The sequence below is a fragment of the Cupressus sempervirens genome, chromosome 8 (genome assembly GCF_028749045.1).
Source record: "Cupressus sempervirens isolate cs-2001-9-10 chromosome 8, ASM2874904v1, whole genome shotgun sequence".
Lineage (NCBI taxonomy): Eukaryota > Viridiplantae > Streptophyta > Pinopsida > Cupressales > Cupressaceae > Cupressus > Cupressus sempervirens.
In genome coordinates this window covers 529,196,849-529,220,131 of record NC_143125.1, presented here as the reverse complement: position 1 = coordinate 529,220,131, position 23,283 = coordinate 529,196,849, and the positions used below count along the sequence as shown (strand labels likewise).

General features: G+C 31.5%; 1 protein-coding gene across 1 annotated transcript; it reads left to right on the top strand.

Moving 5' to 3' along the window:
- Positions 1–20,803: 20,803 nt before the first annotated feature.
- On the top strand, positions 20,804–22,139 carry LOC149543527 (uncharacterized). Its single transcript, XM_089795809.1, has 3 exons — positions 20,804–21,081; positions 21,184–21,748; positions 21,906–22,139. Exons 1-3 carry the CDS (start codon positions 20,804–20,806, stop codon positions 22,137–22,139), a joined length of 1,077 nt encoding a protein of 358 aa, XP_089651935.1.
- Positions 22,140–23,283: the final 1,144 nt, after the last annotated feature.

Here is a 23,283-nt window from a genome sequence, read left to right as displayed (position 1 = left end):
TAATAGAATTGGAAAAGTAACAAAAGTAAATACATAACAAGATGCATGTTTTTAACCAATTTTTAAAAAGCCTATATTTTGATCTGAATTTCTAAAACTATGCTCATTTAAGTCTAGGTTCCAAGTTTGGCTACAAATCCTTCAGCGGGAAGGTATGAATAGATTTCCATAAACCAGGTGATTTTAAATTATAGTGATAGAGCACATTTAATAGTCCTGCCCTCTTACACATAGCGAAAGGAATCTGCTTTACCAAATTAAGTACGGCCCAATTACATTAAATGCAAGGAAATTGTAACACCCTATTATGAAGAAAATCTTACTTGATTTCTTTGAAGAGTCATTTTAATTCTTTGAAGTAGAGAAGATTGGATCCAAAACAAGAGAAGCATGTGCTACTACCAAACAAGTTCTCCTATACTTTCTAATAGAAATAGAAGTAATATGTCTACTTGCTAATGTCATATCATTTGTTAGAATCCTCCTTGTTGGACATAAACAAGATGTGATGCTTGATAAGCCATCATAGCTTGCTGAATTTTGCACATTGTAAGATGATATAGTGATCGGTATAGCTCGTATTGTTGCAACAGCCATTCTGCAGACATGAATAATATTAAAAATCAATATATCTTCATAGCTCTTAAACAAATTTGAACAATATGGATGAACTAATTTTCTTAATAAATATTTGCTGCAAGAATATTTTCCTTAGATTTACGCAGACTGGAAAGCTCGAGTTTAAACCTGAGCCTTCTCATGAGCTCAAAACAATGAAATATATGAAATTGGAACAACATATATAAGGTGAGGTGTAAAATCCTTTTTGGTGCATTAAAAATTTTCCCAAATGAAATTTCATTTCTCAACTGACGCCAAAGTCAAGCCACCTAAAATAAACTTTTCAAATTTCAAATTTCTCAAATTAGAGCCATACAACACATAAAAACATTCCAAAATGCAGGCATATCGATCTAAGATTTAAATTTATTTAAACCAACAGTTAACACATCATTACTTAACCCTTATAAGCTCAAATTTCTCAGAACAACCTCAAAATTCTTTAAAAAAGCAGAGAAGTATAAAAACGAAACTCTATCTTCCTGATTGCACAATTTTGCTAAAGGAAATAAAAATTCCAAGACAATACCATAATTCGTTTACCAAAAAAAAACATCTCCCGAGTCTAAATATTTTTAAATAACCTCAAATGTCTCGGGACAAACCTTTTCATCATCTCATTGTATAATCTATTAACCTCTCCAAAGTTAGAATTCTCAAAATTTAGTTCATAGTTGTCAAAGCAATACCACACAAAGCAAAAGATCCTCATAAATAAAAGCACTTGCAAAGGGATCTTAAATTTTTCCAACATGATCCTGCAGGATGCCAGTGAAGAAACTTCAATGCTCAAAATTCTGAAATAATGTCAAATTTGTCCAAAATACATGCATCTCCAAAAGGATCTCAAATTCCTTACAAGAAAACTTCAAGACTTCATACAAAGTCCTTCAATGTTAAGATTTCTTAAAAAAATTAAAATTTATAAAAAGGGACTTATAAGATCGCATTCCCATAATTAAAGCCTCTTCAATTTGAAGTTTAGAAATGACCTCAAATTTCTTCAATCAGACTATACATATCATAAAAGCTCTCCTAAATGTAGGAATTTGCCAGGGCATTAGTGTTTTATTGATAGGACTACTTATAGGACTGATATTATCATCATCGACTCTTACAATGCATAACAAACAATGTAAGCCATTGTCATCCACAATGCCCATGGACATTCAGGGTATTTTTTTCAGTACCACCTATTAAGTGCAGAAACTTTTAGAGCTTGACATTCAAACACAAACAGTCAAAATAAAATTGTACAGTTCTCTGAAGAATGGTTTCTTCTGATTGAATATATGATAATCAATTGCTACAAACTATAAGAAATGAACTATTAGATAAAAAAAGCATCTCATAATGCCATCCAACTTTTATTAACACAAGACACTCCAAGATAGCCAAGATACTATCTCTACATCTTTTGAGTCAGTAAGCAATATTGAACTCAATTTGGCACATTGTAAAATAAAAAAAGACTCATATGAAGCCAAAACCTAAATTGGTAAAAAAATTATAATACAAGAAACTAGTACAGTGTTGTAAGAAAGTTGATCTTTATACAGTGGCAGCTGATGAAAAGGCGTTGACAGCTCTTTTAGCTGCCTGTACTTTGCTCACCAACACCTTCCATTTCACTTCATCCTTCTTGCTTTGCTGTCTCACTTTTTCTTTAAAATGCCTCCATGAAGATACACTCTAATCATCTATAACAAAAAGAAGTATGTTTTTAGAAAATGTAATAATACCAATTGTACATTTAATAACAAAAGCCCCATTTGTACCTGCACAGAGGAACCTTGCAGACATCTGGCTCATAACACATTCTTGAATGACGTTCAAGAAGTTGCCACATTCTTTTACAGTGAACACATCCACTAGGGACTCGTGTCTTGCACCCAGCAAAATGTCTAACTAAAGGTTCAAGGCCTTTGCATGCTGGGAAATTGTAGGGTCCCATAGTATCATCTAGGTCTTTGTCGTGGGGTCCTATTGTGCGACAGCCATCTCTGCAGATGTGAACAAGTGCTTCCATGGCATCATATAATTGTAAATATATTCTTTTCTCCTCTATCTTGTGAAGCCTTTCTTGTTTTTACTATGAATACAAAGAAAACAAAGGATCACAAATTAAAATTATATCAATCTCAACAAAACTAAGAAACTACATTGGCATCAATACCAGCTACTTGTGAGAGATTTAGCTTCAAATCAAGTTCTCTACTTTAGTGTACTCCAAACATCTTTACCTTATTGGATGACTTAGTATTGATCCAACTCTACGATAGTTTTTAATTGCTTAAACCTCGCATTTGCATGATAACTGGCAATCTGCGCTGATATAAACCCTCTTTTAATCTATAGATATCCAGTGACAAGAGTAATCTTTCACCCTTGATATATCTAATAAATTGCTACTGTCCATGTCAAGCCGTGACCAAGCAAGGGCAGAGCATCAATTTTTTGTCTAGTGATGGCACCCAACTCCAACAAAATGTGAATGATCCTGTGCGCGCGAAAAATAACAAACAAGAAATGTTTCTGATTTTTACATCTAAGCCTCGTATTGGTCGAAATTTTGACCAACACATTTTTCCCTATATGTGTTGGTCAAAATTTCAACCAACACGGGGCTTAGATGTTAAAAAAAAAAGAAATTTTTTTCTTCTACATTCTGACCAACTTAAATTTTTTTAGTTGATGGTCGAAAATTTTGGTAGAAAAATGAGGTCAAATGTAGTAGTGTGGTCTGTTTCAACATTTACATAAAATGTATATCATGATTTAAGTTATTGTTAGATCACCAACTTCTAATAACTTTTTCAAGTGCAAGTGATAATCATTTTGAAGTTGTTACATTCTCATGATGTACATAGGGGGTAGGTTTATTAAAATCATACAATCACACATGGACTTTTGCAATCTCTTTGAATATCAATCATATGAACTCATCCAATGATGCTTTTGATGGAGTGTCAGACTCCCTCTAAATTCGATATCAATCCTCATTTTCCTAAAAGAGCATCCTCGAAAAAATTCAAAGCAAATAGCTCTTATACAATGTTGAATATTCTGAATCAATGCAAATGTATTAACACTGCCTCTATTGTATATATTTTTCAAGAATATTGCTCTCATATTGTGGAAAACATATGGAGAGACATGTTCGTTCATGGGACATATTCATTATTATTAGAGTATTTTTCGCTTATGCTTATTAATTAAATCATATTGATTTAATTATATAAGTTTATATTACTCCAGTTATTTAAGCTTCATTTAGGTGCATTATTAATTAATTATTAATTAATAATGTGCAACTTAACTTTTTAGTTTAGGGTTTTTATCTCACCTTTATAAGGTTGAGCCTTGTATTTTTTTCATTAAATCTCTTATCCATTTTTCACATTTGAGAGCATCTTTTCTTCTGCCTTCATTATTCTTCTCTTGTGACAGGTTATTGGCTAACAAGTTCTTCTTGGGTTGTGTAGAATTGATATTAATCAATTCTTTCATGGTATCAGAGCCTAGATTTGTGGCAGCTTGTACTTGATTTGAAGAATTTTCTGGAGCTTCAAGGGTTTGATCTTTCATAAGTTTTTTTGGGTTGGAGCTGGGGATACACTTTTGTTGGAGGCCTCTTGAGCCCAAATAGACCTCACCAATGGATTCAAAGGATCGATTCGGAAAATTTTGATATGAAATTTAACCTATTTTGGTTATTGAAGCAATCTGTAAAAAAAATTTGGCCATTGGCATGCATTCCGAGGTAAATTTTTAGGAAAACGTGCAAACATTTTTTATTATTTCAAAAAAAAAATTGCATTTAATTTTTTTTATTTCAACCTTTTTTGAAAAGTTGAAATCAAATTTCATTGCATGCGTTTGAAAAAAAAAAAAAAAAAAAAGGAAAGAAGTTTTTATCAACTTTTAAAAAGGTTGATGTGACGCATATTGGAGGTATGCCTGCATAGGCCTTGTATGCTTGCGTAGGCAGGGTACGCAAGGGATGTGTCAGTAGGGTATGCGTCAGCAAGGTGTGCCTGTACACATGCACACGTCAACAAAATATGCCATTTTTTGGCATTTTTAAAATCAATTATTTATTTTTTTGCTTCTTCTCCCCCATTTTCGGTGGATATTTTGGTGAGATCCGCCTTTTTTGGCAAGATCCATCTTCTAAAATGAATTCTAGAAGGTGTTATAATCTCTTTCATTCCCTCGACATTTTGAACATCAACATAAGGTTGTGTGTTTTGTGTACCTTGAACCAAAGATGATGTGTCTTGGCAATAAGAGTGCTTTCAACGTGACATGATGGAGTGTGTACATTATCTGATGTAGAAATTGGTGTCTCTTCAACATAAGATGATGATATGAATCTAACATTGTAAGATGGTGTAGTTTCACAATTCAATTATCTTCTTGATTGTACGAGTATCATTCGTTCTCTTTGTCTTTCCAATTCTTCATCTTTATTTCCTTGTATTGGTGGTTCATATTCCTCTTCAAAAGACAATTCTTCATAATTGCATTACAATTTTCTTTGTTCGCATAGTAGTTTCATTTTATCTCTTTTAATTGCCAAATCTCTCTCCCTCTCTTCCGTTGTTTGAGTTTTTGGTTTCTTCCTTGGCATGATGATGATTTCTATATGTCAAATTATTCAAACATTTGAATTACTTATAATTTGTAAATTCAAATACATATACAAATTATAATTATTTCAATGAATACACAATATATATTAAGAAACTTGTCAAATTTCTAACCATTTCCAAATGAAAATTCATTCAAACATACAAATTTTAATGAATTCACTATATATTAAATAACTTGTCAAATTATAGTAAAAATTGTCTCTATAGTAACAAAAAATATTTAAAAAGCTCTGCACTAACCTTTTCTATAGAAAGAATGTTTAAAAAGCCTTCAAATAGTATATCCAATGATTGAATTTGGTGTTTGCTAGCTGCCAATAACATGAAAGAATCTTCAAAAAGCCTTCAAATAGTGTATCCAATAATTGAATTTGGTGTTTGCTAATTTCCAACAACATGAAACCCATGTTTTCTATCAGAATAACAGAATAGACAACAGACAAAAAAGAGAATATAGGTCAATAGGGAACCTGTTGGTAAACAGATTTGTCACTGTAGAAATTGCCCAACGGAGTGTATGTGGCAAAACATTCACAACAATTGGATAGGCCCTTGATATCCGGCCTTCCTCTGCATTTAGAGGGGCAACTCCCTCGTAAGATGAAATTTTAGATTTTTCAATAAAGATAAGAAGAACTTAGAAAATAGGAAGGAAAACCATTGACAACGAATGCACCACAGGCCTTCAACGTTTTCATAAAAATGATGTAAACTATTAATGAGAGCTATCAAGGACTACGCTTGAGAACTTTCACCAACACAATGCTAATTCAACCATCCACAAATACTCGCATCATACCATGAAAGTAATCATAGATGAATCAACACTTTAACAATCCAGATTCCTTGGAGAGAGAACACTAAATGTACTTCCTTTTATTTCTTGCACCAAGAAAGAAAGAAATAACTAATTACACAAAAACAACAATTGTACACACTTTCCAAAAATTGCTTTATGATCAGAGCATCAGTGTTCCCCTATATCCAAGCCCCCAAAAGTCCTTTATTACATTGGTCTCCAAGAATTTATAGCCAATCTAGAATAACCAACTTTTCGGGTTCGTAACTACCCAAAAAGTTAGAGTTTGGACTACTTAAAGATTATTCATAACCAACTCTAACCCTTGAAGCTTAACTATGGTTAGAAAAAAAAATGAAAACTAGAGTTAATTCTAAAGTTGACCTTCAATTTCTCCTTCAGTTTAGTTTTTCTCTCTTTTCATGCCCGAGCCAAGGCATCAACTCTTTCTCTTGCCCTCTCACGGAATGTTTGGAGTTCCTCATCATCAAATTTGTTTTTCTTATGATGATCATTCTTGTCAATTGATGATTCAAAATACTCTGGAAGCTTCTGTGCTGGCTTAACTTCCCCAAGAACCGAGGATTCACAGCTACCATTTTGATCACCAGAACTCTTCAAGCAAATTTTGCAGGTATTTTTCAATCTATGAGCATCAAACAGCATGTGTTTATCTCTGTCTGAAATACATCTATATGCCTTCAACTATGGCCAAGAAAGGTAGATAGCAAATCAGAGGTCATTGATTTGGTCAAGTCAGAGCAACAAACACACCCTTCAATGTTAAACAAAGAGCTCAGACACAAGCTTAAATGCACCCTCTGCTTTGGGATGCTTCTTTTTATCTGGATGCAATGATAATGCAAGTTGGCGATATCTTCTTTTAATCACATCAATGCCATCATTCTCTTCGACTCGATTTTAGCCTTGGGATGAGAATTCTCCATCAAAAAAAAAATCTGCTACAGTTGGAAGCTTCTTAGTCTATTATGAGCATTCGTTGTTGAATTGAGATGGAGGAGAAATGTTTCTCTAGATGCTTTCCAACTTGTGTGGTTCTGTTTTGAATTTCTTTGGCTCTCATTTGCCATTTTTCCAAATAGCTCATGCATAATGCAATAATATCGTGCCAAGTGGATTCATTGCATCATCCATGGCTTCATGCTTTGCACTAGACTAGATTTTATTAAGCAGTTATCATTATCATCGAGTAGTTATGCCTCTTTGAGGTATTCTATTAAACAGATTCTATGCATTCTGATGTTTTCAATGAGTCGGCTGCACGCTAGGAAGATGTGAGTTACTTTATATTCTTTGTTTAAGAGCTTTGATTTCTCAATGGTTAGAGAAATATTTCATCATGCACGACTACTTATCAACTATGGAGTGTGTTAAAACAACATGTTCCTCCTTTGATTTCATGCTAGCAATATTTTAGACGTAGTGAGAATTACTTAAAAGCTCCACTCTCCACCTGCAGCTTGTTAATGTATTCTTCAAACCATTATTGTGTTGGTTGTATCTCAACACCATCTATGAGTATATATGTGAGATAACCCATGCTAAGCGTCAGTATTCCCTCCTTATTGCATGCAGGATGAATCTGGACATTTTCTCAAACATTTGGAAACTTCCTCTGCTCCTAACTTTCCTTGCTTGCGGCTTTATCTTTGTATCGTTCTCACTTCAACTGCGTTGTTTTGGATCGGTTGCTCTTCACTAGGATCAATAGATAGAATGTTGGCATGCTGCCTTCCGTCATTGGAGTTGCCAATAGAAACAATCTTACATTCTGGGGTAATGATTCCACAAGCTTTCCATTCAATGTGCGCATAAGTGAGAGACATGATAACTGCATTCCAATCCTTGTGAGCAGCGAGTGTTATCTTTGTGTTCTAGTATGTGATCTTCATTAATGATTGTAAGATCATCATAACCATGTTCGAAAATCTCCCTAATTGCATTGCCAAAGCGGTGTCTTTGAAAATTGATAATCATCTCTAATTGTATGACTTTGGTTTATTACTTTGGATTTCTCACAAGGTTTATAGTTTCAAAATGCATCTTCATAACACCTGCAATTTATGCCTGAGATTGAAAGTTATGTCTCTATTCTGCTTTGGTAGCTATCCATAGACATTTTTACTGCACATTCTTCCTGTGTAATGATTTCCAAAACCTCTGTTAGGAACCAGTTTTAGATTGCATCTTTCAATCTTTACTTCCAGCCAACAATTAATTGGAAGTTGGGATTTAAGTTCGGGTTAGGATTAGGTTAAAAAGTTTGAGTACGGGGGGAGAGAGAATATGGCTAGTACGTGGAGAGAGAAAAATTCATTGTGAAAACTCAAACCATGTACTTCTCTCTAAAAGGTTCTAGTACGTGGAGAGAGAAAAGTACGTGGAGAGAGAAAAGTTGGGAGAGAGAGAGAGAGTGAAAACCCAAACCAAAACCTTAACCCATACTTCTCTCTAAAGGTTTGAGTATGTGGAGAGAGAAAAGTACGGGGAGAGAAAATATTTTGATTTTTCTTGAGGATTAATCTCTCCCTTTCTAATTAATTAATATAATTAAACTCTCTGTAAAATATTTGGGTAACAGAACCAAAATTTTATTATAACCATTTTTTGGTGTTTTCATATAGTGCATACGCACTATAGTGCATACACACTGTGAAAAATCTCTCTCTCTCCCTATGTCACCCTCTCCCATCCCCTACTCTCTCTCATCCCCTAATCTCTCTCTCTCTCTTTGCCATGCCCTACTCTCTCTCTCACCCTCTCACATCCCCTACTCTCTCTCTCCCTCCCCCTACCCCACGCCCTCCCATCCCTTGCTCTCTCTCTCTCTCTCTCTATCTCTCTCTCTCTCTCTCTCTCCCTCTCTCTCTCTCTCTCCCTCTTTGTCTCCCTCTCTCTCCCATCCCCTACTCTCTCCCTCTATCTCTTCCTCTCCCATCCCCTTCTCTCTCTCTCTCTCTCTCTCTCTCTCTCTCTCTCTCTCTCTCTCTCTCTCTATATATATATATATATATATATATATATATATATATATATATATATATATATATATATATATATATATATATATATATATATAAGACACATTATTGACTATGTAATTCAAATGCTCAATTTTATATTATTCTAATTTCCTTTCTTCTTTCTACCACTGGTAATGGGTAAAATTTAAATTATTTGCATGATATATGTTACTTTATCATGTTACTTTTTAAAGAAATTCAACATGCATTTAATTTTATACGAGAAAAGGATTATCAAGTATAATTTATTTTTTCAAGGGAGGCAACAATTTTGTTTACACAAATATATAGCATCTATGTCTATAAATGTCTTCAATATTTGATCTCAAGAGTGGCTATCACCAAATACGAGATCTTAAATATTGTTAATCTAATTTTCTAAATGAATATTGTGTGATGAACTTGTTCAATAATTAAGCCAACAAATATTTAATTGATGCATTAAAGCATTCCCTTACAATTTCAAGGGCTTAAAAGTTAAAAGTAAATATTTTATTAGATGTATATTATTTTAAATTAATTTTATGTAATATAGACTAAATCACAATGATAAATTATTTAAAATAATAAAAAATAATGATCATATAAGTATATAATTCACTATTTTAATGTAAACCCATCATATCGAAATTCAATGCTTTCAGCTCTCGAAATTCAATGCTATTCAGCTCTCATCAAATTTTAACACTAATTATCTTTATTTATTATTAAATCATTTATATATTTATTTTAATTAAATACATTTATTTAAAAAATAAATTTCATTTCTTTGGCGTGGTACTTGAAAAACATACCCACTCGAAGTAATTTAATTTCTTATTCAAAAATTTAGACACCTCTCAAGTCAAATAAACGGAGATTCGTTGCATGTTTTTCTCGGTGGTTTCAAAGAAAAGAAATATATTAATATTGACATTAAGAATATTTTTAAAGACATTTCAATATACAATTCAATAGCACCTTATATATTAGTACAAAACTGAAAGTATATGCAAGGCTATCGATTATTTTATTTTAATCAAAGAGGAAAGATAGCTAAAAGCTGGGGATAACAGATTTGATCAGATATAGGTACATAGATTTCAGCATGGTAGATTTGATCAGATACAAGTATATAGATTTGATTCAGCATGCCAATATTTAGATAGGTATGACTAGCATGGAAATGTTTAGATGGGAATGATTAGACATGGATACAGATTTGAATGTTCTTCATGGCACATTATTTGTATGCCTCAGAATTGGTTTAGTGCATATGAGTGGTATCATATAGACAAGTATGTATGTGTCTTCCTTATGTATACATATTTGTGTATATGAATATAATTCATTTGCATCAACATATTTTATGATGCGTGAAGTTGAACAAATAATTTTGCATCAAGGACAATGGAGGAGTTTCTTGGATTGTGGTTTGTCCTTGATGCACATGTCCTTAAAACAACCTATTAAGATATTTATAAAGGCAATTGTTATGGTGTTTAAAAAGAGATGACATGACATTTTCTTGATCAACAACTCAATCATGGTTACTTTTCATTTATTTCAAGATTGATGTTGTGTTATTTTACTTGGACAATCTCAAGTCACGTGTTGAAAATTCTTGATCGGATTTGAATAGAACATAAAAGATGTTTTTCTTGGTATGAAAATAGTCATTCATTACCTTATTTCTTATTTGAGTGCCGCCATGAATGCTTTTGTGAAGGAAGTTTAATCTTCTTGGGTTCAGATGAAATTATGGGTTTTTAGTATTGTATTCAACTTTTTCCAGGGATTCGATTGAAACCATTAATTTCATAGTTTGAGCAAGCTTCAAATGAAAAAGAAAAAAGATCTCTTCTTGCACTGAGAAAAGATGAAAAAGAGGTAACCCATCTTGCTAAAAATCCATAGGTATGCTTCAAACTTGGTTTGATTTAGTTTTTCTTTTTCAGACACCAAGATGATGATCTATTTTGTTTTATCTTTCAAAATGAATCCTATCTTGTTCCACAAAGTGCTTCAGTTGAATATAGAGATGAAGTTGTTATTTATAAAAGAGATTTTATTTTCTTAAGCAATTGATCATCAATTTTTGAGTAGTTTTAAAATTATTTGACAAAATATGAAGTTGTTTAAACTGTGCATGAGTTTTAGGACAACTTTATTCTTTAGCTATTTTGGAAACAAAATTATTAGTTTTGGGTTTAAACGAAATCGTCAATATGATTTGGTTTTTTCAATTTATTGGTTAACATTTGAAAGATGTGATCTATTATGAAGAGTCTTTATGACAGATTACAACTTCTACATTAACATAAAGGAACAAGTTTTCTTTCTTGATAATCTTCAGCACTAAGAAAAAGAAAAAGTCAACATTTTTGTTGTTAATATTTTTGAAAATGTAATAATCTTTGGAATAATTTGTGTTAAGTCAAAAGGATTTGTTCAAGAAGTTCCTAATCAGTTGTATAACTAATTACCTATAAATGAATGAAACATTCTTTTGTATATTCCTATATAAGGAAATGTGTACGTGTATAACGGGAACAAAGAGGAAAAATGGGCATATTTCTTTATGTATGAAATATATAACTGAGACTTTGAAGGAAAGATCTTAAGATTATTTATATGCATGAGTGTATGTATAAATGGCATGCAACTATGTATGTAAACAATTTGAAGAAGCACGAAACTTTGTAAAGGAGAGAAAGGGTTGTAGCCTAGGCAGTTGAAGCTATTGTTGTAAAAGGGAATCATTACTCAATAAAGTTACAGGTTATTTGGAGTGGTTTTTCTCCCTATGACGAAACTGTAAGGATTTTTAAGGGTTTCCCACTCGGCACAAATCTTGTGTATCTTTTGTGAGTTGGGATTTTTCTTGTTGTTGCTTTATTTCAGTTCATGGTTATTAACTTTGATATTAAAGTTATACATGATGTTTAAATCTGCATAAAAGAATTAAAAATGATAAAATCTTATTTTTCTAATTCACCCCCTCTCAGAACAACATCCACTTCCAACAATAACACCCTATAGTTTTGACTCATATGATTTCTCAATATAACCTTTCATTGGGTTCGAGCATTATGTCAAACAAAATGCATATAGTGACATTCATGAAACATCTCTGGCAAAGCAGAGTGCATTCTACTTTCCCAATTTTCACGTATAGGAAAAGATTTGGTGGCAATTTTATCCCTTCATTTGTTCATAGAACCGCCCGAGCTCTTTCCTTAGGCATTCTGACAAACAGTTAGGTTTGCTTCTTCCACATATAGGAAGTTGAGCTTTTATCAAACAACTTGTAATGTACGCCTTGATATTGTCAAGTGTCTCGAGAAACTCAACTTCCACATGCCATATCTGACGTGGGTGAATGTTACCATGGTGCTCTAGGGTTCTCATTTCTTCAACTTCATCGTGAGCTTTTCATATATGAGAATGACACTCGAATCTCCGCGTCAATAAGATGCTATGCATCTTTCTTGGCATTCATTGTTTTCCAAGCTCGAATTCCAACTTCACAATGAGCACCATTTTGGGCGATGTGTAAACCCGAAGGAGGGCATCGTTGGGGCTTGGCTTAACGGCAACGGCTACCCAGCCAATTATTTCGACTGGCTGGGTATGCCATCCTCCATGCGCATCATCCATCCTCATCCGCAGCGCTTCGTTGACTGCCCGTTGACGTGTGATCTCCCTCGCCGGCGCCCGTACTCGTCTCTGACATTGACAGACGAACAGACGCGTTGAGATAGGGCAGATGGAGAATTTAAATCGTGAATGGCCTAAGTGTTTGCAATGTTTTTTCCTTTGGAAGTACCACACTAATTTTTAAAACCTTTTCTGTTTTTTTTTTCACTAAAAAAGATCTGTGCAATATTTACTAAATCTATTGTTTTATTATTACTTTCAATTTCAATTTCAACTTTACCCAAGGGAGTGAGAGTAATGTTTTTTTTTGCTAGTCATCTAAATGCCAAAGTTTATTTTAAATGTTAAGAAAATGTAAATTTTTTTAAATATTCAACACATTCTTGTCATATGTATGTACGTCTTTCAAAATAGTCAAGTGTACACATTAAATTCATATTAGAAAATAGTTAAACAATCTTATTAAAAAAATTCTAAAATTTAAGTCAATTTTTGTTTTGAAAATTCATTTTAAAAATTTTCTACAAAATGGAAACTCTTGAATAATTTAAATTAATATTTTATAATAAATGATATCTTAATACTATAAATTAGAGTATTATATTATATTTATGTATAATCAATATTATATTAGTTTCTTAATATATTGAAAAATATATAACAATCATAAATTTTAAGATTGTAATATATTGTTTAAATTTGGAAAAATAATTATGATTATTATTTGTCAAAGAAAATAATTGTGACTAAAACTAATATATTATATCATTGTTTAATTTATTTCAACATATTATATCATTGTTAAAATCTATTTGAACATTTTTTTTGATAGGTAATTAGCCAAAACCTAGATTAATTATTATAATTTATTGAAACTAATTATTATTATGTGTTAAGCTCGAGTAGATTCAAAGCCAAGTCCAGTAGATTCAAAGCCAAGTCCTCCCACATGAGAGGCTAATGCTATGCTGTGTTATAGGCTCTTGACTAAAATCTATTTCTAAATTATTTATCCTCTTTATAATTAATTTAGATATGCCATTTATTCAAAATAAATTTAAAAAATTAAATTAATAGATATATCATTAAATATTAATCAATTTTATTTTAATTAAAAATAAATTTGGTTAATATATTATTAAAATATTAATTGAAGGCAAGAGCCTACAATAAAATGGTAAATTGTGAGCCTCTTATTTGGGAGGTCTTGTATGATGAATAATAATAAATCTTAGCTTTGACCTGTTGCTTTTGAGAAAAAATATATTAATTTTAAAAAAATCTTTATAATTTAAACAACAAAACCATTAACAAATAATTTTAATTCAAATGGTATATAAAATGTAAGGTGCCAATACAAAGTGCTAATACAAAACCATTAACAAATAATTTTAATTCAAATCTTATTCGTAGCTTCTATTCATTTATTATTATGATTATAAAGTGCCAATACAAATATAATCATAATTCATTTATATAAAGTTTGATAAACTATAATAATTATCTCAAGATTAATTAATTAATTGTGTGTGTGTGTGTGTGTGTGTGTGTGTGCGCGCGCTTAACCATCACATACTAAGCTTTGGCAACGGCTACCCAGCCAGTTATTTCGACTGGCTGGGTATGCCATTCTCCACGTGCATCATCCCATCCCCATCCGCAGCGCTTCGTTGACTGCCCGTTGACGTGTGATCTCCCTCACCGGCGCCCGTACTCGTTTCTGACATTGACAGACGGAACAGATGCATTGAGATAGTGCAGATGGAGAATTTAATTTATGCAAGATTTACACACCAACTTTCAAATTAATGAAGATGCGTTAAAAAAGATAAGAGGGAAGGTAATCAGCAATTCAGAAATCTTATTTCATAGTGCATGCTTGTTGTTACTGCGAACCATCTTGCTTCTGTAATCACCGGCTGCCTGCTGTTACTGCCAACCATCTGCCTCCCCACTCTTCAGCAGACGAAGGGTATGTGCCCAACATGTTTTTCTTTTATTTTCATATCTTTCGTTGGTATAGTTTTGCTTTGATTTTTACCTTTGTACAGATTCATTTCATTAATGTTGTGCCTGTTTGGGGAAACAATCTGCCTATTTGGGGAAACAATTAGTTAAAAGGAAGTTGCAATAGTATATTTTTGATCTTATTCCTGTATCTGCATATATCATACTCAAGTTTCTACATATATCCATGTCGATCTTTAGATCATCAGAATATTTGGCATGCGAACTAGAGCATATCGAAGAAGCAAACCCTTCCTTGCAACTATAGAACAATTTTCAACGTTTGTTGCTTTGTATTTTGCTTGCCACATCTCCCTACTCGTTGCAGTTCTGATTTTGAATATGATTCTTAACAAAGGGTTTAAGAAGAAGATTGTGGTGGAAACAATTGCCTCCTCGGAGATTAATGGCTATATTAATAACTTGTACGCTTAGTTTTTAAGTTTTTATGTTAAAATTTGACTTTGTTTTGTTTTTACCTTCATTTATAACTTTTACAATTATATTTGATTAATGAAATTTAATATTTTTAAAAAAAAAATTAGATTGATAAAGAAGATTTTAATTTTTTGAATTATTTTATTCTACTTGTCTTATGTTTTTAATTTTATATTTTCTTAATTTTTATTATTTTATTTATTTGTTTATATTAAACAATACATTTAAGTTTTTAAAAATTAATATATTTTTAATAAAATATTTAGTTACATTAGAATAGTTAAAACAAATAAAATGTAAAACTTTAATATAGTAATACAAGTTAACATATATATATATATATATATATATATATATATATATATATATATCTATATATATATATATATATATATATATATATATATATATATATATATATATATATATATATATATATATATTTATTAAACATTCTATGATGAATTTAAAATCTAAATTTAATTTTAATAATATTTATAGACTATATATTTAAAAATCTATATATTTTACAATGTTATCTATGATGAATTTAAAATCTAAATTTATATTTAATAATATTTATAGACTATATATTTAAAAATCCATTCATGGTTTTTCTCACACTTAAATTTGAATTTGTTTGAAAAGCCCACGAAATTTTATAAAAGAAACTAAGGAATAGATATAAAAGTCAAATACACTAGTTATTTATTTCATTTAATAATTATATAAAAAAATCAAATCATACACTTTTCAACTTCATCTTACACCATTTTAATATCCATTCCTAGTTATTGAACATTTATAGATCATTGCTTCCTTCATTTTATAGAATCAAATTATTTTTATAAAAAGTAAAACTATAATATAATTTTCAACTTTTTTTAACACTTTTTTATTCATTTTAATCAAATATAATTTGTAAAATTGTCATACTAAAACTATGTAAAATATTTTCATTGTAAAAAAATAAAAAACACAAAATATATAATATACAATTCAACTTCATTTTATACCCTTTTAATCATTTCAATCAAATCTAATTTGTGAAATTTTAATGCCAAAAATATATAACCATTTTAATTCATCAACTATTTTATTTTTCAACTCCAATCTATTTTTATTGTTAGTTCAATAAAATATATTTCCAATCATGTATAATTGTTTTTTCCTAGTCAAATAATATAAAAGTCCTTAAATTCTTTTTTTTAAATCTTTTTTTCTCTTGCATCTATTTTTTCGAACAAATATATAAAACCAATGCAACATATGTGTAACTAATAACTCTACCATTCTTGAGTGGTGAGAAACTTAAGGTATAATATGTTCCCCTTTTCCTCATCTCTCATAATCATAGAACTCTTATCAAGGCATTCTTAAACAAGATCCCTATACCAGAAAGACAAATTTGAAAATGAATAAAAGCATTTTAATCACATTAACAATAGAAAAATTTAATAAGAAAACCAAGGCTACTAATCAAGAGTTGCTAAGTATATGAAAAAACAATATTTGCCGAAATTAGCATTGTGACTATGAGTGAATGAAATGTAAGCCTGAGTGAGTTCAAAGCTGACTGGTGAGCTTGACAGCAACTTCTAACAGTCAAACTAGGAATTTCATGACAATTAACCTCATTTAGGTAGCTTTTGATTTATCTATCTTTTAAGAAGAAATGTTAAAGGGTGTTGATCGTTGTTGGACAGGGCTAAATTAACAAGTAAACAATAGTTTAGGAATGTATTCTTGTATGTAGTTTATTGTACAATTATGTTATAAATCAGCTTGAGTTAATATTTATTTTATAATTTATTTCAAGCTTGAATCAATATTTACATCACCATTTCCTTTCATGAAATTAAGTTATTCGAATTATTTAATTAATCCTTATTATTTTACATCAATTTCTTTGATTAAATTAGAGTTAATGTATTTAATTAATTTTAAATAAATGGTTGGATCATCTTGATTTTTTAATTATTTAATTAAAGGAATTTGCTCCCTTTTGATTAAATAAAACCCCTCCTCACTTAATGTTATGTGCAACAATTATTATTTTAAAAGAAATAATTAAATAAATGTCAGACACTTTATTTTATAAGAAAAGGAATTATTTTATATTTAAATTAAATAAAAACACCCCTCATCTTATAATTTTTATGGAGTTTTACACTCTAAATCTCTTAATTAAATGTTAATTGCACATTCTCTTATGTGGGTCACACCTTTTCATTTAATCTTCATTTTCCCTCTAATCTGGGAATACCTCTCGGCTTTGGTATATTATTGCATATCTTGTGTTTGCTTGTTGCTTTGTTCGTTACGAGCGAGCGTTCCAGCATAAATGAAAGGTACAACAGAGAAAAATGCATTGCAAGGATTACTAGGTATTTTGTTGGATCTCTATAACACTTGAATTTGGAACTAAAATGAACATCTCATGTGTTTGGCTTGAGTGCTTTTACATGCTTTCATAGATTCACACTTCATTTGGTGCTCTAAAATTGGATCTAGATTTGTTTTCACGCATATATGTTTCACATAGTAATTAGGCCCTATGAACACTATTTTGGAGATCTTGAGAGATTGAGCTTCATTCGCTTGCTTTACATGTGAAGCTCCTCTTGACGACGGATCCCCTTGTAGGTAGGGAAGGATATTTGTCATTGTTTCACTATTCTGCTTCGGTTTGTCCTCAACATCCACTAGTACTTTCTCTTTTGAGATTGGTGGTGTTTGTTGTTGGATTTTCCAAAAATTTGGTGAGGTGATTTCAAATTAGTGTGTCAAAGAATCTTTTTTGTTATGTTTGGGTAAGGTGAAGAGGCTAGAGGAGTATGCTTTGTTCCCTTTTGGGCACATCAGAAACTTGGAACCCTTAAATCCAAACCAAGTCCTCATGTGGTACAACTTTGTGAGTCTTCTTTGATTAGAGAGGGTTAAACCACAGTGGACATTCCCTTTATTGGGTCAACTACGTGTATGGTACCTCAAGCGGTAATAGCCATTTTTGACGTGGTAGTAGCAACCGCTATATAAATGTCCTTGTGGGGGAAATCCCCACAGGTGTAGTCTTTTGTTGGGTTGTCGGATTTCCTCAGTATCTCCGATTGATTAAATTCTCGGAATATGTCAAAACCCTGGTATGCCAAGATTGGATTTCGCCCACTCTAGATTGCAAAAGCTACAGAGTTGACCATTACTAAGAACCTTAGTGCTGCCAAATTTTCTTTTCTAGGACTATGTGCGTGATTGAAAAATATTTTGAGAACATACACAATAGTGGTTCTAAGGATTAAATTCATACTACGACACTATTTTTGTTCATGTGCAAGGTTGCTTTGTCCCTTGCCCATTGCTTGTAGACGTTTGCCTGAAATCCCTGATTGTTGTTCTATGTGCTTGATTATTGTTTATAAATTTGAAATTGATCTTAGTTGGTTAAAAAAGGACAACTCATCATTCATCATTTGGATATACCTTAAAAACTATATTTTTTAAGTATTCCATAACATGTCTCAGATTATTTTTTTAATTTTTTCAATATAGTTTCCAATGTATTTAACAAAAAAGTGCTTGAGAAATAATGGGTTGGCAATCAGTATCAAATCTCCATATTGAAAGAATCTATTGATTGTGGATATTTGGTGTATCATCATTTCTCACAAGTTTATATCATGTCTTCTTGGTACTATCATAGGACAACATAGATCTTTGTTCTTCTTTCCACAAATATTTGTATCTTTATGCTAGCTTGTTACCCTTTTGCAAAATGAGTTGTAATAAGAGAGAACGTTTCATATATCCATAGAAGAAAGTGTAGTCCCCAGTGCTATGGAATTCTAGATGTGGGCATAATGAATGAGCCCTCTATAAATCTTTAGCCCCATAGCATACCAATGAAAAACACACACAAAAATGTCCTTGTGTCCCATTTTACAAGTTCTAAACCACATCATCTAATAGAGAACGTGACATCTTGTGTACCTAAACCCATTAACTCATTTCCAAACCAATTAATTTACATGAATCCTATTCCAATGAGGTGCCCCAATTAGCCAACCAATCTGCAATAGCATTAGCCTCCCTAAATCAATGAGTAATCTTAAATTCTTTGAAGCTAGGGAGAAGTTTCCACACTTCACCCAAGACATATTGAAACTCCCAACTGATGATCTTTCTAGATATTAAACCTTCAATAAAAATATTTTTTAATCTCGTACCTAGAGATATTTGAACTCCCTCCAACTCTACTGAAGCATCTACTAAATTATTTGAACCATCTTGAATTCTAACAGTTAAATCTTTAAAAAATTGCCCCTATTGTCCCTTAGAACTTTCCCAATCTCTAACCTCTCTGGGTTCCCTTTGGAGGTCCCATAAAATTTTACTTTAGTAAAGGATCCATTAGGCCTTTCCCATCTAAATTTCCTTCTATTTTCTCATTTAGCCATGTTATCAACTAGTACCCCTCCAGTGGGATATTTTCTCTCTTCCTTCTATTCAAAACATAAGCAAGGAAAAGGGAGATGAGAGAGAATTGGACCACATAAAAAATGCATTAAGTGATTTAGAAATTAAGGCTTTAATACTATCCCAAACCTTATCCACTAACACTAATTCCTCCCTAAATATCATCTTATTCCTTTCCCACTAGTTAGCCCTTACAACAATCGAATGAGAAATGCTCCATATCTCAAAAATGATAGAGCCCTTATTCAAAATTTCTCATCCCACCAAATGTTGAGAGAGAGAGAGATAGAGAGTGCAAGGAAGAGGAATATAGCATCCAAACTTATTCAAAACCATTTCCAATATGATTGAGATAATTCATAATTCAGTAACAAGTGATAACAAAAATCTAATATCCCTTTAAAGATACAAGAATCTAGAGAGAAAGGTTCCATGAAAATAGAGTTATGTTTGTTAGAGACCAACATAGAAACACGATCTAGCACCTTATCATTATCTTAGGATGAAAAATCTTGAACATTCAATAGAGTGGATATTTTTACAAACACTTGGTTCATCTAAATGTAGAGATGAATTTTGGTTATTAGCAAAATAATATCATTTCTTAGAAACACATTAAATACCATAATGTAAGTAACTCCTAGCTTCATTATCCTTATTCTTGAAAATTGTAGGGTTTTGGGAAATAGAGATAATACATTTTGAAGTTATTCAAGAATAATTTGCAACAAGGCAAAAAGAGTAGAATATGTGTAAATCACCATAATATAAAGATAATTTTTATTATTAACCACACAAATTTAATATGATTATTAACCATTTTAACTTTGTGTCCTAGGGCAATATGAATCATGTGTCCTAGGCTTGCACTAACATGCATCTTATTACTAGATCACAAGATTAGAAAAATATAGAATAAAATATCTAATATCAACTTCTAATATAATTTTGCGAAATCATTTCATTGATGGTATAGTGAAATTATTTCATATCAAGGATATAATTGTATTTATTGTGATTTCAATATACTAATTGTTTTATTGAAGATATATGTAATAATCCCTATTAGTTTTTTTTAACATGTTTCAACAAGTTAAGGATCGCTAACCATATTAATATTCCTCAGAATGGATACAAAGTTTAAATGGCAATCACTCATCAAACTACCTGTGCAAGATGTCCCCAATGAAGGAAGTGATTTTTCAAGTGCACAACTAGAGTGGACACCTGTTGGACATCATAATGCAGTTATGGATTTATGTGCTGCTATCCCTCTTGAGAGACTCTCACACTTTGTCAAGGGAGAAGGTCTATTGGATGGTACAGAAACAACATTCGTACGAAAAGAACATCATGAGAAGAACTTGACAAACCCTACTAACCAAGCTACCAAAATGTATTCAAGGTTTGATTAGATTTAGTATAATAATTAAGCATGCAATATTCTAATTTTATAAAATTTATTGATTATAAATTGGTATAAATATATTTGTACATGTATATACAGATATCATTGTGCATTTGGACCTCATGATAATAGAAGAAAACCCGAAACAGATATGCAAAGGTTACCAAGGTTTGCAAAGAAAAGGGGTTGTAAAACACACTTTTGTGTTAGAGTTATGTATGGAAGACCAAATGTTGCCATCATTACTTATAATGAGTTTAGTCATCAAGATGCTAGTGGTGAATTTTGTCATGGAAAGGATGACCCTTCTGGTGACCCAAGGAGTATGGTTGCACCGAGATTGTCAAATGAATATAAATCTTATATTGAGTCATTGTTATTGATGGGAGTGTGGGTTTCCACAATATGTGAGCAACATTATTTGGATCCTAGTCTTACGAAGTTAATGAATAAGAGGGACACATTTTTGCTAAGAAAAGACGTAATGAATGCATGTAAAAGGGTGCGTTCCCTTCGATCACAAAAAAATGAAAATGATGCCACAAGTGTAAGTTTATGGCACATGGAGGAGAAAGACAACTTATTCTACTACAAAACACCTAATAGTGGAGAAGACATTCCATTTATCATAGGTATTCAAACACCATGGATGCGAGAGATGATGGTGAGACATTCACATAACTCTATTATAGCAATGGATTCCACTTTTTCAACAAATAAATATGTTGTGAGTATACCAATGTCAACTATATTAATATATTTTAGTTTAGTTCATCTAAAATTTATCTAAAATCTTAATTTATTGATTTCTTCATGTGCAGTATGAGTTATATTCATTACTTGTATTTGATGAACAAGAGGCCGGCGTGCCTGTTGCATGGGCCATATCGTCAAGAAATAAAGTTGATGATATACATGGGTGGCTAGCAGAAGTTTACAAAAGAGGCAAGCAATATAAAGAAGATTGGCAAGTCAATGCATTCATGACCGATGATGCTAGCGCCGAGATTGAAGCAATTAGGTTTGATAATCCTCCAATTATATTTGCTATATAGGTTTTAAAACTATACATTTCATTATTTAAACATATAATTTTAGTTGAATAACTGATTGTGTTCGAATGGTACTTATTAATACTTGTAATGTAACTTGTAGATTGTCCTTCAATTGTCGAGTACTTTTATGTATTTGGCATGTACGCAGGGCATGGCTAAAGAATGTCTACAAGTGAGTCATTTCTTCTTAAAATTCATGTAAAGTTATTTTGTTAACAATATAGCTTGATATTATATTTTTTATTGTAGGTTTGTAAGCAATAAGGATGTTGGAACAAATATTTTCACTAGACTAGGTGAGATAATGTATGCCATAAGTGATGATGGAGATGTCACTACTCATCTTATAAAACAATTTATGGAGGAATTCAAAGAACAAAAAGAGTTTATTGATTACTTCCGAAAGACTTGGTGTCATGATGAGAGATGCATTGGTAAGATCATACACATTATTCATTACATTATTTTATTTTTATTTTTATTGCTTGATTCTTTTATTATATATATGCTAAGACATTATCATACTTTTTTTCATAGAAATGTGGGCAAAAAACTTTAGAGGTTTCTCTCATGCAAATCAAGAGACTAATGCTTCCATAGAGTCATACCACGTGCATATCAAGAGTCACTACTTGACTGACTGTTCTAAAAAATGCACAAGGAGAATGTATTGGCTCATTCATGTTCTTCTTCATAGGGTAGAGCCATACTATAAAAATAAGAGATACTTGCAGTTATCTGGGTTTCTAACCAACTTCAAAAAGGAGAGATACTACCTAACTTCTTTAGAGAGATCAAAAATGATAGCAAATACAGATTGCTACCTATATGACCTTCCTGATACATTTAAAGTTAGAAGTCAAACCATTTCAACCAAATGGTATCTTGTAAGAAAATTTGGACCAAATTTGCAAGTGTGTGATTGTGAGTGGGCAAAAAGAGGTAACACATGCAAACATGTGCTAAAGATTTTAGATCTACTAAAGAGAACCCATATAAATAAGCAAGGTCAAGTGGTTGGTAAGTATCATTTGAGAGATAATTTTAATAATTTATTTTATACAATCGATTATTATATTGTTAAGACCTACTTAAACTGATCTTAAATACAGATGATGTTACTGCATTGGCTGAGGATTACGAC